Here is a 15061-nt window from a genome sequence, read left to right on the forward strand (position 1 = left end):
TGTCCACATCAGTCCCTGTCTGTGGAAACTGGAATTTCTAAGCAGCACTAGCCCAGGTGTCAATAGACCTTCTAATTCAGTTGGAGCATTATTTCCAGTGGCCAAAGAGGGCTCTCTGTCATCTGGAGATCAATTTGACAATGGCTGGAAACTGAGCTACCCAAATAGCCAACTTACTGTGTTAGAGAAATCTAACATTTCTGGCAAAGTTTTTCTTTTCATTTATAGAATCTAATATTGCAAGGGATGTTTCCCAATGCACTGAGGAAGGCAGCCCCAGACAGTTGTGAAATATCACACTAAATGCAAGAAAAACAATGAAAAACCCACACAATAATTTTCTTATCCTCTTCTTGGATTACTGTACATCCAGATGGGAAGATTAGTTTTACTTAGAGGTTTTTTAACTTAAGGAATTTTTGCATGGTGATTGTTTTCAAAATTAGAATCTCTTTGATTTCAGTTTTATGGCTTGTTACCAAGTCTGATTATTCTGGAAACAGAAATTTCGTCAGGATAAACCCTTCTGTGTTTCCCCTGGAAGGGAAGTCCTCATTCACATTTTTGTACAAATCCAATTATTTTCATGCAAAATGAATGTGTCAATACTAAACACAGCACAGACCATCTGATATGCGGTGCTGGCAGTGCTCACTCTCTCCTCACAGTTCCTTTTGCTGTCGATGTGTGATGCCAGCTGATACTCCAGGGATTCATCCAGTGGCTTTCAGATGGGGAGGGAGGAGTGTGGGGGTTGGTGTGTGTGGTCATGTTTAGATAAAGAGCCACTGCTGCACCAGCCAGGGTCTTTACTCCCTCTGCAGATCAGAGTCAAACAGAGCCTCTCATGATGACCAAAATGTTACCTGTATGAGTTGGATTTACTTGCTACAGGTTCATAAGGAAAAGAAATACTCAACAAACACACGACTGTCTTAATAACTGTGCTCTTAAGTCACCAAGGCGCCTTTCAATAATAAAATTTTCACAGTGTTTCTGATCTAAAGTGACATCTGTTTTCAAAATATCTCCCCTCAAATCTGATTTTTCTGGCCAAAGTTGCTCAGTTGACTTTATGAGGTGAGAGTGCTCATCAGTTGGCATTATTAGTTCCTGTATTTACTCATCCATTACTCAACAAAATAAATGTAGTAATTCTGTTAATGTAAGAAATAGCACACAGAATCACAGGCAACTGGAATATTACTCCCTGCTCTTTCAGTAGGCTGGTGACCTTTAGCAAGTTTGTGTAATCAGTCCTTTCCTCCATTTCCCATCTGTACAGCACCTAACCAAAAACTTTGGCTGCCTCAACAGTAATGTTAAATAATATTGTAAAAAACCTAAAAAAAAAAAAAGGAAAGAACTAAAAAAAAAAAAAATCACAAGAGATACCAAATGTTTTTCACTTGCAGAGACCTGTTAAAAATTCATTACATTGTTTGCGTCAGTCTCAGCATGACAACTGCTGCAGTCATTCTAGTCAGTAGGTCAGCTTTGCATTGCCAGCATTCAAATAGGAGAAATGCCTGAGCATCCATAACACAGATGTGTCTGAGTACAGGAGTTTAGATCCAAATGAAAATTTCATGTGTTTCCATGTAAATAGGGGGTACCTCAGAACCTCCTTTAATTGGAACCTGTCACATTTCCACTGAAAAGTTTGTTTGTACTGAACAGCACTTTCACCTGAGTTATTAATTAGGATCATGGGGCATAAAATGAACAGCAGCTTTAGATTTTAAAATAGAGTCAGCAAAGATAATTAGATATAACTTTGTTATTTATGTATTATGTAAAATCTGTTTTGAAGAATTTTTGAAAGTGCTAGGAAAGTAATTTGAAACAAAGTTTCTAAAAGTTGTAAAAAAAAGTCATTGTTCTTTCCTTGCAAAATTAAGTGGGTGTACCACTTGTAATATGTGCAGTTTTATCAGTCACCTGGCTCAGGTATATTGCAATATATGGGAGACCATGACTCATTTGTAAAGAATGACAAAGGCCTGCCATATGTAAATACTAAAGATACCATAATAATGTATAAAAGTTTTTAAAAGAGCATTCTTAAGAAGAGATGTTTTCAGATTCTGGCAAGCAGATTGCTTCTGTTCCTTGCTCTCAATCACTGCACTGCACAACTTCTAAATGTACCACTGCTTCCCACAAAGTATAATTTACTCAGCAATCTTTACCTGCATGAAATTATAACTGTATTTTTATGCTTCATTATAAGAATTGTATGTTATATATAAAGGTATATAACAATATAAAATTGGAAAATGAGAAATGTTATTTTGCCTACTGCTTTATCATTCCTTAAAAGCTAAGAGTAAATAACAGGATTTATCCCTAGCTTCAGAAAAGGTGTTCTCTTTACTGTGAAGAGAATGGTATATTTTCCTTTAGCTGTTTGTCAGCCTTACAGCTCTATTGTGCTATTCACCTTGTACTCTTCCCAAGTGGTTAATTAGTCCTAATAATGGTAGCCACAGCACTATTAAAACCATCTTTGTAATCCTTTCACAAAAATGTAATGAATCTAGAGTTATTAAACAGTCTGTGCTGTCCTCCCTCTATAACCAAACATTCTGGATATCCCATATCCCAATGAGACCATTTGCAACTCCCTTAGTTCTACTTCCCTGACAGCCACCTTCCTGTTGTGTGGCAACTGGGAAAACATTTTTCCAGCTGTGCAGATCCAACCTCTAACATTCAGGGCTAATGCTAATTTTAGGGCCCAAATGTACAGCCAATATCTGCACTAAGAGTCAGCTAAATCCTCTGAACTGTATTTGATGAAGAGTTGGGCATCCAGGCTTTGTATGCAGGTGGGCTAAATCAGTTTTCAGAAATTTGTCTCTCTCTTCCCTTATGAACATAAAAATGTAGAGCTCAGTTCTCTCAAGTGAGATTCAAAAAAGCCCACCATTGTTTTAAATATGCCGTACATGTTAGTTCTTGGGAGTTTTATAAAACAGACATTCTACCAAAATAGAGACTTCATTTAAAAAATAACTTCGTAAGACATTCAGTATCTTAGCAATTGCTTGAAAATATACAGAGAGAATGATTTTTCTTGGAGCCTATCATATAAAATTTGGGAATTCAAGGAAAAAATTCAATTGTTTTTTAATTCCATCTTTAACATAAATACATAATAACAGTCACACTTAAATAGCACAAGACAAAACCAAACAGATCTGAGAATAAAATCTTCTGAGAAGAAAATTATAGATAATGCACCCATTTTTCCTCTTGGGGGACCAGTTAAAGACTAAACTATATATGGCAGGTATTAGTCACTTTGCTTAATATGCCCACTGCAAGAAACTCAGCCGTATAGTAAGATTGGTAACAGACACTGAAGAGAGATGGTGCCATGTGTATTAGTCAGAATCAAACTGATTAATACTAAAGTTCAAAAGCAATGTCTGGTTTTGTAGAGACACGTAGGGGATATATGATAGAAACTTCACCAGTAGAATGTTCACCATGTTGACTTTGGCAGGTAAGAGTGGAAGGTATGAGCAAAGCCAGGCCAAAAGGCAATGTAAGATTATTCCCATGACAACAGAGGTTAGCAGGTTAACATTTCTTTATTCTACAGATGAAGTACAGTTCTCCATTTACCCCCCCAAAAAAGCAGTATCTAGTTGGATAGGGAGTACCAGGAGACACATCTTTGCCATTTTTGCAAAATACTTGAGGTTTATTACTTACAGCAGGAAGACATGTCTCTTCAAGAGAATAAATCCAGATGAAGGGAGGGAACAACATTCAACCAAGTCCTTCTCTAACCTTCACTTAGATCTCATAAATAGTAGGTGTTGTCTCCTCTTAGCAAAGCTTGAAAGAACAGTAACTATTTCCTTTTTCCTGTTTCTATTACAAACAAAGCTGGTTTAGTACAGAGGCATTCTATGAAATTAATTCATACCATGCCTTTTTTAATAAGTATTACCTTTCTTATATAACGTGTTTTACTGTATGTTGTAGTTAAAATGTGAGGCACACAACCTTTTTTCTACTGCAAAATACAGTTGCTCAGAATCAAGTCTAAAATAAAATACTTCTTGTTGATGAAAACTTATTAAGAAAACAAAGACTGGCAGGTAAAGTGCTTGCAGTAGAGTGACTTTAGAGTGTCTCTTAACCTCCAGTATGGCCAGGATTTTTTTGGATTATGCATGGAAGTGAACTCTGTAATAAAATTTCAGCCTTGTTTGAATACCTGCTCTCAAAACAGGATTATAACAGCAGCTGCAGATAGCTATGAAACTATGATGGCTTTATTTCCTCTAGATTAGAGATTGATGACTCTAAGAGACATTGAGTGCAGACCAAGGGAACATTTTGTTCCCATGGAGTGTTTTTGCTGCTTTTTATTCTAGTTGTTTCTGCAGTCCAAAAAAAGCCTCTTTAGAATGAAAAGCTTGTACAATTTTTGTATGGAGAATCAAGATGCACATCACTCGGGAAGGCCTTGGGACTACCAGAGACGGAAGATACCTGGGCAATTAATTCCTTGTGTAAACTGCTGAGCATTTCATTCCTTGTGTGAAATCCTAGGATGAGTTTTACTATAGTGAAAGACACATTTGCAGGCAATTTGTCCTTTCCTTTTATTTTCTCAAGGGTAGGCATGATGTAGTCTTGGATAAGAGATTTATAACTAGAATCTGTTCAGAAGTGAAAGAAAAGAGCAGCTTTGTGCAATACTTGCCAACAATACACCTATTTTCAAATGATGTTTCCACACATAAAACAAAACAAAACAAAACAAAACAAAACAAAACACTCTCCTTCTGGCAATTATTTTCAGGGAGAAAATTAGTCTTTTTAGCAGTACTCCAAAAGACTGCAACCCTGGAAACAGTAGCTAATGTGTCAAATTAATGTGAATTTCCCTGTATCTGAAATAGGTTCATAGGGATTACTGTGGTAGCATCTAAGTGTTTCCTGGTAATAATGGCATTTGTATGGTTCCAGGTAAGTTATTAATCCCACTTTGAAAGCTGACAAAGAGATGTTAGTACCAATGACACTTTCTTTTAATGCAGATGCTCTTCCACAATGTCTAATATGACAATTTTTGAAATGCAAATTTATCCTATCAAAACAACACTCTTGGTTTTTAGCTTCATATGTTCTGCATGTAGAAACATGGTATGTGCTGGCTGTACTTGAATTTATAAAAGCCATGTTTTTAGTATTAAAACTCAGGGTTTTTGTTTGATTTCCTCTTCTAAACTGCACTGATGTAAGAGTATCACAGAACCACGGAGTGGGTCAGGTTGGAAAGGACCTCAGTGGGTTATCTGGTCCAACCTCCCTGCTCAAGCATATCCTAGAGCACATGGCACAGGATTGCATCCAGACAAACTCCAGTGAGGCAGATACTCAATGAGCACTACACCTAAGTACAATAAGTACTTCTAATGGATAGCTATGACTGCAGAAACACATGTTAACAAGCTAAATAGATGCCCATTTTTACAGTATGTGTTTGGTAACATGCTGGACAGGTGCCCACAAAATTTTGTTATCAGGCCAATTTTGCAGGAAAATTGAAGACAGCACTTATGTATTAATATTGCTCATAGTGGCAAAAGAGCTTAAAAATAAGCACAATGCAGGAGAGCTCAAAATGTTTGAAAAGTATAACCAGAAGCAAATTTGGGAGTAAGACTCTAAGTGGTTGGCCACAAACTCAGGAGATTATTTATTTGCCCAGTGCCTTATGGCTGCCAGACAGTCACCTTAAGCAAAGAGCAAGAAGAGAGAGAGAGTGAGAAAAGAGGAAGGGAAAAGCTCCCTTTTAAGAAGATGGCCAATTTTGCGGTCATTGAGCAGCTGTCCTTAAGACCCTACTAGCTTCACACCCAGGCAGTGTGTGGTGCACAAGCAAGGAACTAGGGAAAAGTAGTTTCCTGCTTTCTGCCTGTAAGTGCTCTATTTTCTCTTCTGCTGAAGCTGTCAACTTCACAAGAGCTTCCAAGTGTGTTTTCAGGTTTGTTGGATGACTCCTAACTCTCTCCTACATGGTTCGCTTGGTCCAGTGCCAGTACTGTTACCTAAGTATGCCAGAAAGTGAGTGAAAGCAGGGGAGTCGTGAACACATTACTTAATTGTTCATATGAAATTGTTGGATGAAACAGGACTGCCTCGGTGTATTCCAGTGTTTTAGGGAATCAGAATGCTCAGCTCTTGAGAAAAAGGTGGCCACTGGTGCTTGGCACCACTCAAGAAGTGGTCAGGGAGACATTCTTATTAGGCAGATGCCTGTGTCAACTTACTGGCACTCAGTCTTCCTGTCCTCCCTGAGACTGTGCTTTTGTTTGCAAACCATATGGCATGCAGTGGGCACACGCAAAGAAGCAGGTGCCAAAATTCATCCCACATTGCCCTGAACAGCCTGAGGAGACTCTTCAGGAGATTCATTCTCCCACAGACCCTTGATTTGCTTATTGGTAAGAGTGGTAAGTCAGCTGGTACTTCTGAGGCTCTGATCCAGTAGATTGGTGGCAAATATGTGACAAAAACATGTGGTTGAAGTTGAGACCTAAATTTTCACAAATTAATCCCACATTTTCCTCCCATTAGATACTTCAATATAAAGTGAAAGTTAAAATGGCTGTGACCATTTAAGCAGCTCAGAGAGCAGCCCAGCTCTACAATTCAGAGGAGGAAAGACAATTATGTGGTCCAGGAAATGTTTTAAATACAGAGAACTTTGATGTTTCACATCAGAGCAACAATAAATAGAAAGAACATATTTGCCTTTTCCCTAATATTGATATTTTCCTCCCACTTAGAACTGTTTATATGGTAGTGGGATCCATTAGGCAATCTACAGATGTTTTGCATTCTTAAATGTAAACTAGAAAATTAATTGTAATACAGATTCATCCCATGAGGGTAAAAAACTGGTCTGCTCTTTAACATTTCTTGGATGATGGCATCCCCTCAGAACATGCCTGAAAGTTGTGCCTTGCCTGTTAACACACACTCGACTGTGACTTCTTACTGCTTATTAAAACCCAACATTTTTATTGCTTAGTAATTCTGGATTTGGCTCCCAGTGCCCCTCTTATAAACACTTAAAAGTAGGGATGCCATAGTGAAACACTGACAGATTCTCGTGGGGGTCAGGGCTACTGGCGCCTCCCTAACGAGGTCACACGCTGTTAAACGTTTTTTTTCTTGACTCAAGAAGAAAACAAAGCAGTTAAACTGCTATATCCATTTTCCAGCAACATTAATCCGTTTCAAACCACTCTTAACCATAGTAAATCACAGGTTTGTGATAAAATGAACTGCATAAAGGTTCACCTCAGGCTATTTAGCCCACAAACAAGATGCTGACTACTGGCAACAATGGTTGGTTGGGAATTATTGCTCAATTTAGTTGCAATTACTTAGTTTGCTGTGTCTTCTGTTCAGACTAGCTGAGGGTCTACAGCATAGTAGATTCCAGAGTGAAATGGAGCACCAGGGTGCTGCTGGAGATTGACAGTGACAGTGTTGAAAAATTACTTGAGCAACATGTTTTAATTTCTTGGAGGGAAGAGAAACCTTCCCTTTCACTGGGAAAACTTGGAAAGGGAGGAACTCTCAAAACACGTCTGCCCAGATATAGCTATTCTACTCTGCAGCAAATCACCCAGGTGTTAATAGAACCTGAATTTTCAGTTTAAGTATGCCTCAATGCTGATACTAAATAGGGAAGCTGAGAACTTTACCCATGAAATGCAGTACACCTGCGATATAATAGCTGCAATGTAATAGTAGTAATTTGAAGAGCAAAAAATGTAGCATTCTGGCTGCTAATGGTATTTTAAAGGTAGTCATCAGTATGCTGTGATTACACCATAGTTAGAAGTGGATGGACATACACATAATACACACCAGTTCAAGGGAAGTGTAGTTTTTTTCAGCCCAATTTAGTGAAACCCTTGACTTGCCTAATGTAGGTCCAAATTTTCAGGTAAGTATAGGACTTTATCTCTAATCATTATGGGAAATGCTGATATGTACTTGGGAAATAGTACATAAAACCAATCACAATTTTTTTATAGCTCTTGGACAATTCCATTAGCTGAAAGATTCTAGTAGTGTTTGTTACCAATGGGGATGTTTATATGTAATTCTCAAGTTGTATTCTTTATACACATGTTTTCATGTAAGAAAAGCTAAGTGAAATTCTTGAAGAATGCAGAGTCATCAATTCAAGGTCACATATATAGGGTGAGCTTCTGTAATTATTGTCTCCAGAGAACAGTGATCAAATATGAGACTATTAAAATTAAAATACAGTGTGATATAGAGTAAAAGAGCTTTTGTCTCTAAATAAAGAAAAACAATGCTTTATACATTTTTTAAAGGAATAAGAAATTATATGTAGTGCTCTGGAAAAAAAAATAGAGGAAAAACTCTTTTACCAAACTATATTGTTATGTGGAATCCACTTCTGTCTACTATAGGTTAGAGCAGAGCATACTAACTTAAGGTTACTTTAAAAAAAGGAAACCAGTGGATTCTTAAAAAATATTTGGCATGCAATCAATATGCAGTTGACACATCTCCTCTATTTGGAGGTATAATAATCCGTGTCACCTCCTGCAAAAAGAAAATGATCCAATATTTATTGTCATGTTTGGCTGATTATGTACAACAAGTACCTCAGTGATTATTGCAACATTGGAAGAGATGTGTTGAACACCATACTCAGGACACGCAGAACAAAACAGATCAGAGTGAAGAAGCCTATAAATATTGTTACTATTCCAATAACCTTTTAAGCTGCCTTTACAAAACTTGGTTGTCTGCAGCTTAAAAAGGTCAAAATTACACATATTCAAATTTCGTGCCAGAAAAATTCCTTTATATTTTTAAAACACTCTACAATCTAACATGATTAAAATCATTAAATGTTAGATCAGTGTTAATTATATGTCTTCAGTAAGTAGAAAATTAACATGCCACTTACTGCAATTCTCATGAAAAACACTTTCAGACATTTGCTGAATTTGTCATAGAAAAGAGTTTAGACCCATTTATTTCAATTACTTGATTTGCATTTTCCTCCTTAAAATGAGTAATGCTTTGATTTATCATACACATAGAAGTTGAATAGAATGACTTCAAAATCAGTTTTTTCATAGGTAAAATTTTCTTCGCACGATTAAAAAAGAAAACAAAAAACCCCGACAAACTAAGAGCATATTCTGGCTGGGCTACATACACCCTGTTTATTGCTACATATCTCAGATCCTCAAATGCAGCTGGTGTGAGCCCAGGCATGCTGGAAATGGATACCCAGCCTATGAATGATCACGTAGCACCAAGGAAGTAACACGAGATGTGTTACTGCATTAGTGCAGAGAGTATATTTTCCATCCGTTCTCTGCATGAACTTTTTTCCTGTTAGTTATGTCCTGCTTTGTTGCAGTTTTGTTACACTGTTTTGGTACAGGGCTTCTTGCAGGAAACTTCCTATTTTCCTGTGTGCTCCTCATAGTATCTTGCAAAGCAGTCATCTTATCTGAGAGCATCCTTCTCCAAGAGAGCCTTTCTCTGTGGAAGGTGGTGCCTGTGCCTTTCGGTATTTCCTTCTTCTGACAAGTGGTATTGGACCATCATAGTCATCCAGGCTGGCTTCAAACTCTCCAATTTACTTATCTCATTGAAGGACATGAGTTCATGCTGCAGTTCTTCTGAATTCCATGTCCTTTTCCCCTATTCTCATTTTTTACTTTGTTTTATTTTAAGCTCCACTTTCAGCTGCTCCATGATTCAGTCTCTTTTCCATGGGAGACATGTAAGTTCCATTCTAGTTTACTACATTGCAGCTTGTGTAACAGATTGAACATCATGGCATGCATCTGATCTCAAAAAAGGGAGATGAGAGTAGATAATTTATTAATTAGGTTTCTTATATAAATATAAAAAAAAATCTCAGATGTATAATGAACTGCAGGCTGCAACTCTATGTGGAAATACATCTCTATTACTGAAATTATTACTAAGTGAAAGCACCTATGCTTTCCTTTTCTCCAGAAAGAGAAAAAAACAGTCTAGTCCAGACTTCAGTTATTCAAAATAGTTGAATGTACAATGAGGCCTTGGAGGGTTGAATTTTACTTGTATTTACCCATTTCTTTGTTAAAACTGATCAATTCAAAGCACAACTGTTCTTTTAAGGTTTTCTAAATCAAAGGCTCTCACATTTCAGGGAAAGTGAACACTGGTAGTATTATTTTCAGCATGGCTGCCTCTGTGAACTCACCAGCCCAACACTCAGGATTGCATATGGCAGAGCCAGTCCAACCAGTACTGTACCAGTCCTTGACGTGAAGCCCAAACTGAGACGTAAAGTATCCCAAACTCAGATATGTCCGAGGTCATTCCTCCTCTCTCTGCTTTCTGACTGGTTGGAATTTAAAAAAATAGAATAACTACCCTCTAATGTCAGATTCATGTTCCTTCTCCCTGATAGATCCTTTACTGACTCTATAGCCAACTTTTCAGGAGGGAATGGGCAGCTGCTGTAAGATTGGTTTGGAGACGGATTGGGTCTGGAGAGACTCTTGGCCACATGTCACAGTAGCAGCCCCAATGTACAAGCAGGCAGAAAAATCCTAAACCAGAAAATTAAGTAAGCCAGTCCAGGAGAAGACAGAGGACGCTTATGCAGGCCTGGCAGGAATTCATAGCACTTGTTGGCAAAGTCTCAGTTTAATCCTAAAGATTAAATCCTGAAATCATTCCTCACTTCTTGTTCATGGAAAACATTTCTTAACAGCAAAAATGCCCAAACAACTCCATTCTTGGGATGAGCAAAAGTGTGTTCCTGCTGTATTTCTGTGCCATTTTCTACATCCAGGATCCAACTAGGTCTTTTTCAGATGCTCTAAGCAGTTTGGTAACAGTTTATTTTTTATCCCATTGACACGTACCTATGAACTTTTACTGGCAATAGAAATTAAATTGCTGGCTAAGCCTTTTCTCCTGGTATTTCCAGCTGCAGTGGTAGTGGTGAAAAATCTCCTAGACTGTTGTAATGTGATTTTTAACGAATTCTGTGTGTTGTAGGCATAAAGGGAATTCAGATAAGGCTATGAACTTGTATACAGTTATCTGAATCTTACTTGCAAAATTTTTCAAGTCCATCCATCATCACAATGGATCCTGTGGGATGTTAGTGGCCTCTGGGGAACGTAAGCAGTTTTCCCAATTTCGTAACACTAGGACTGTGAGTATTGTTAGATTTTGTAAGACACTATTTGCCTGCCTGAAATGTGATGTTTGTATAAATATGTCTGGAATATACAATAACTCTGAGGGACTGAATTGAAAATAACCAAAGGTTTTCACAGAGCAGCGTAACTCCAGGGGTGAGGTGGGCAGTGAATTTTGAAATGCTTTCTTCCATCTGTGTTTGTTTAAGTGTGCTGTGGTTGTGAAGAAGAAGCTGGGAGACTTCTGTGAAAAGATGTCTGTATTTTAGCATTCTTCTTAGAAGAATAAATATCAAGGTTTCTGTTTCTCCTGACAGGGAACTGGTATAAGAGCATTTGTAAAATTAACTTTGAAATGCAAGGTGGTGTTTTCCTTTTGCAATCTTTCAGTAGTATGAGTAGTATGTGCTCCCACCTAGGAAGGTTAATACAGGCATCTGTTTGCTCCTTTTAGATGTACTGATATATGAAAAGATTCTGTGTGGGACTTCTGTTTGTTTATTTGTGTTTATTTCACTGTGGAGGAGGTGAAGAGTTTTTTTAAAAATAGTGAGTTCCAAATGTGTTGTTCATATATGAAGCTGCTGCTGTGTTTCATCTTCTTTGAAGCTCTGAGGTTTTTTACTTACCTGATTCTTTGTAGGTCTTAATATTTGCTGAAAATGTCACTTGTATTAATTTTAAAAAAGCAAAAAAAAACAGTACTACCAACTTCACCACAGATGCTGAAAAGGAGAAAGTATGTAATAGAGAGAAAGAAAGAGGAAGGAAAATGGACAGCTCTCAGTAATTTTTCCAAACTTTACTCACTCTACTTTTATTCCCATTTCGTCACAGATACCAAAACCATAAGTATGTGAGGAAGTGTAGACCACTTTAAACTATAAAATATGAGGCTATTCTTAAGTTACTCTCATGAGCTTTGAGTGTACTGATATGAAACTGAATCTTTTATGTAGAAAAGAAGAAACCACTACTGAAGTTAGTGGGATCCTTCCCCTGATTGTCTTTAATTGAAGCTGGATGAGACCCATGAGCCACACCAATTACATTTCTCCTGGCAGCTAAACTGACAGGCCTGTCTGCATAAACTCAAAAATTATATCTTGTCTTTGAAAACAACCCAACACCTCTATATTTTGATTATAACTCTAATGATGTTCCTTGACTGGGAATATATAGGGAGAGAATCATCCTTGATTATAGGAACAGACATCTGTACATGTGAATACTATTTTTCATTAACAAAGCATGGTAGTATAGAGATAGAAATTATTTGCACCTTATAAAATGCAATTTAACTCATAGGTATTATGAAGAGTTCAAATTTTGTGAAATGACAACTTTCCTTAAAAATTTTTTGGAAGTTGGGAGTTCTTTTTAAAGTATGTTAATTTTACAGCCATACAAGTTATTGGACCAGCACAGCAGCATTTTGTTTTCAGATGGATCATTTCACAGATCCTGTTTAGGGTGCAGCTGTGTGACAGCTAAGTCAGCACACTGAGGAGAGTTCAATGTCTACCAGTAGTAAATGAGGCCTCCTGTATGACTGAGTCTGATGGTAACAAACACTAACACGGATCAGGCAGTAGCTTAAGACAGATCCAAAGGCAGTAAATGTTACCTTGAGGTTTTCTCAGTGAACCCCCTGGAGTACAGTGCTAACCCATCCTTGCACATTGGTGATGTCCATTTTTTTTCTCAAACTTTGGCTACCTGAAAAGACTTTCATTTTGACCTGTATACAATGTGTCCTGAACATCTCTAGTTCCTGAAATGTAAACAGAGGTATCAGAGGATGAGCACAGGGATGCTATCACTGAGTCTTTAACAAAATATGTCTTTTTTTTTCCCCAGAGGTGCGGAGAAATCTCATTTGATAGTCCTGACCAGAATGCCAAATGTGTTCGCATGCTAGGTAAGGGTAAGAGTCTCTTCCCTTTTTTATTCAAGTCTGTGTATATGGAAATATGTTTAATTGGGTATTTCTTCTCAAAAGTACATTATAATGACCATGATGATCCACAATGGCATTTACATAGCTCATCCACATGTAGTCCTCATTAATACATTCTTTATGATGAACTTTGAGTTATTTACACAAAGTACATATATTCCAGTAGTGTCCATGTGCATAGATGAAAATATTGCTGTAGCAACACTGTAATTGGAACCTCTGATGTGCTGAAGGCCAGAACTCATATTCAAAATCTGAAACTCTGTACTTCTAGACAGTATTAATTTCACAAGCATTTATCAAAAGTTTCTAGATCAGCTGCATCAATGAGGAAAATTTCAGTCACTGTGATTTCACAGATTTGCACTGGTGTAACTTTGTAAAAATTTATATTAAATAAGAAGCGTCTATTGTTTGGAAACAACACAGGAACATTCTGCTATGTTTCATTAATTTCTGTGACCAATTTTATTGTGATTGCTTGTTTTGTCTAGAGTGCTAGTACTGAAACATTAACAGTATGGCTAGTGTCACAGTGAAAGGCAGGGAGTAAGTGTCTAAAAACCTAAAAGATAATGTTTACTAAGAAAAAAAAATGAAATCACGGAACACTTGCAGGATTAAGCTTTAAATTCTGAAGACCTTTGACCTGCCAGGGAAGAGACAAATATATGCTGCAAATTAGAGCATTGCATCTAATAATGTGAAGATTGGAATAGCCACAATTTTTAAAGCTGCAACTGGCAATGTCTGGGAACTTAATTCCCATCTGGGTGCAGAGATGTGCTCTGTAATAACATATTATGTGGTTTGCTGTTTATATTCATTAACTCCTATTGTCACAATAGGCTATAATTGCTGCAGAGGAAATGTGTCATGCTTATAGTGCACAGATCCCAGCAGATGAACTGACACAATAGACCATAATGATCTGTTACATCAATGATCCATGGTTAGAAGTTCTTAATGGAACAAGCTGACAAAAAAGATACACTTGTGATCCTTTATCATGCCAATTATAATGTACAGTGTAAATACAATTGAGTTCCTAATACTCTATTTCTAAGGAAGGATAGCCATGCAAATGTTACTATGCATTGGGGGAGGAATGGGGGATGGGAGAGAGTAGAACAAACGAAAACCGTTCTGCATGGGTTGGTCCATCATTTCAACTGGCATTTTTATAACAAGTCAGTCCAAAACTGGGAGCTTGACATCCCCCTTAGTGCAGACAATTCTTTAGGAGAAGTGAGAAGAGCAAGATCTTGTTTCCATTACATTTATTCTTATCTATCTCTTGTAATATATATGTGTACAAGAATGAGAACATATGCTGTGCTGTGTAAGGAAACTGCTAGGAATGTAAAAATGACTCCAAGAGCACATGCCAAAGGCATTGCTGAAATATAAAAAGAATATTTTGCCTTCTATTGTTATTCTTCAGTGTCTCTAACAAATTAAGGACTATAGTGTCTTATATAATATAGAATTTTATATTTCACCCCGAGGGATTCCAAATCATGTACGGAGCTGAAACTATTCTGAGCCCAATTTTTATATTCCAGAACTGGCTCCGTAAGAGGTGTGGGAAGCAAAAACTAACAAGTACAAACACAGCAGAAACTATGGTTTCTGCTATGAGAGTGACTACCAGAGACAAGCTCCATTGTCTCAATTTATCACAGAAATCTGTGTGGTTCTGCTAGTGCTGTAAAGCCAGACGGTGTCCATTCTGGACACCTCTCCTTTCATACTGAGCTTGTAGGGAAGAGCAGGAACCAGAAATTGCGCAGCCTAAAGAGGCCTAAGACTTTGTGTTGAATGTGTCATGTAGTGCCCAATCTCATATTTTACAAGG

General features: G+C 37.4%; 1 protein-coding gene across 5 annotated transcripts in view; it reads left to right on the plus strand.

The window, feature by feature from the left end:
• The window catches only part of PDE7B (phosphodiesterase 7B), a 184315-nt gene that overhangs the window by 40347 nt on the left and 128907 nt on the right, over positions 1-15061 (plus strand). For 3 of the 5 annotated variants that reach the window (XM_085055650.1, XM_085055653.1, XM_085055652.1), the window contains one exon: positions 13104-13164. In XM_085055650.1, coding sequence (XP_084911776.1) covers positions 13104-13164 — 61 coding nt within the window. Of the gene's footprint in view, positions 1-13103; positions 13171-15061 lie in introns of all 5 variants that reach the window. The other 2 variants (XM_085055649.1, XM_085055651.1) reach the window with 1 other exon arrangement.

This window comes from Lichenostomus cassidix, chromosome 3, assembly GCF_008360975.1.
Source record: "Lichenostomus cassidix isolate B80296 chromosome 3, HeHo_3.0, whole genome shotgun sequence".
Lineage (NCBI taxonomy): Eukaryota > Metazoa > Chordata > Aves > Passeriformes > Meliphagidae > Lichenostomus > Lichenostomus cassidix.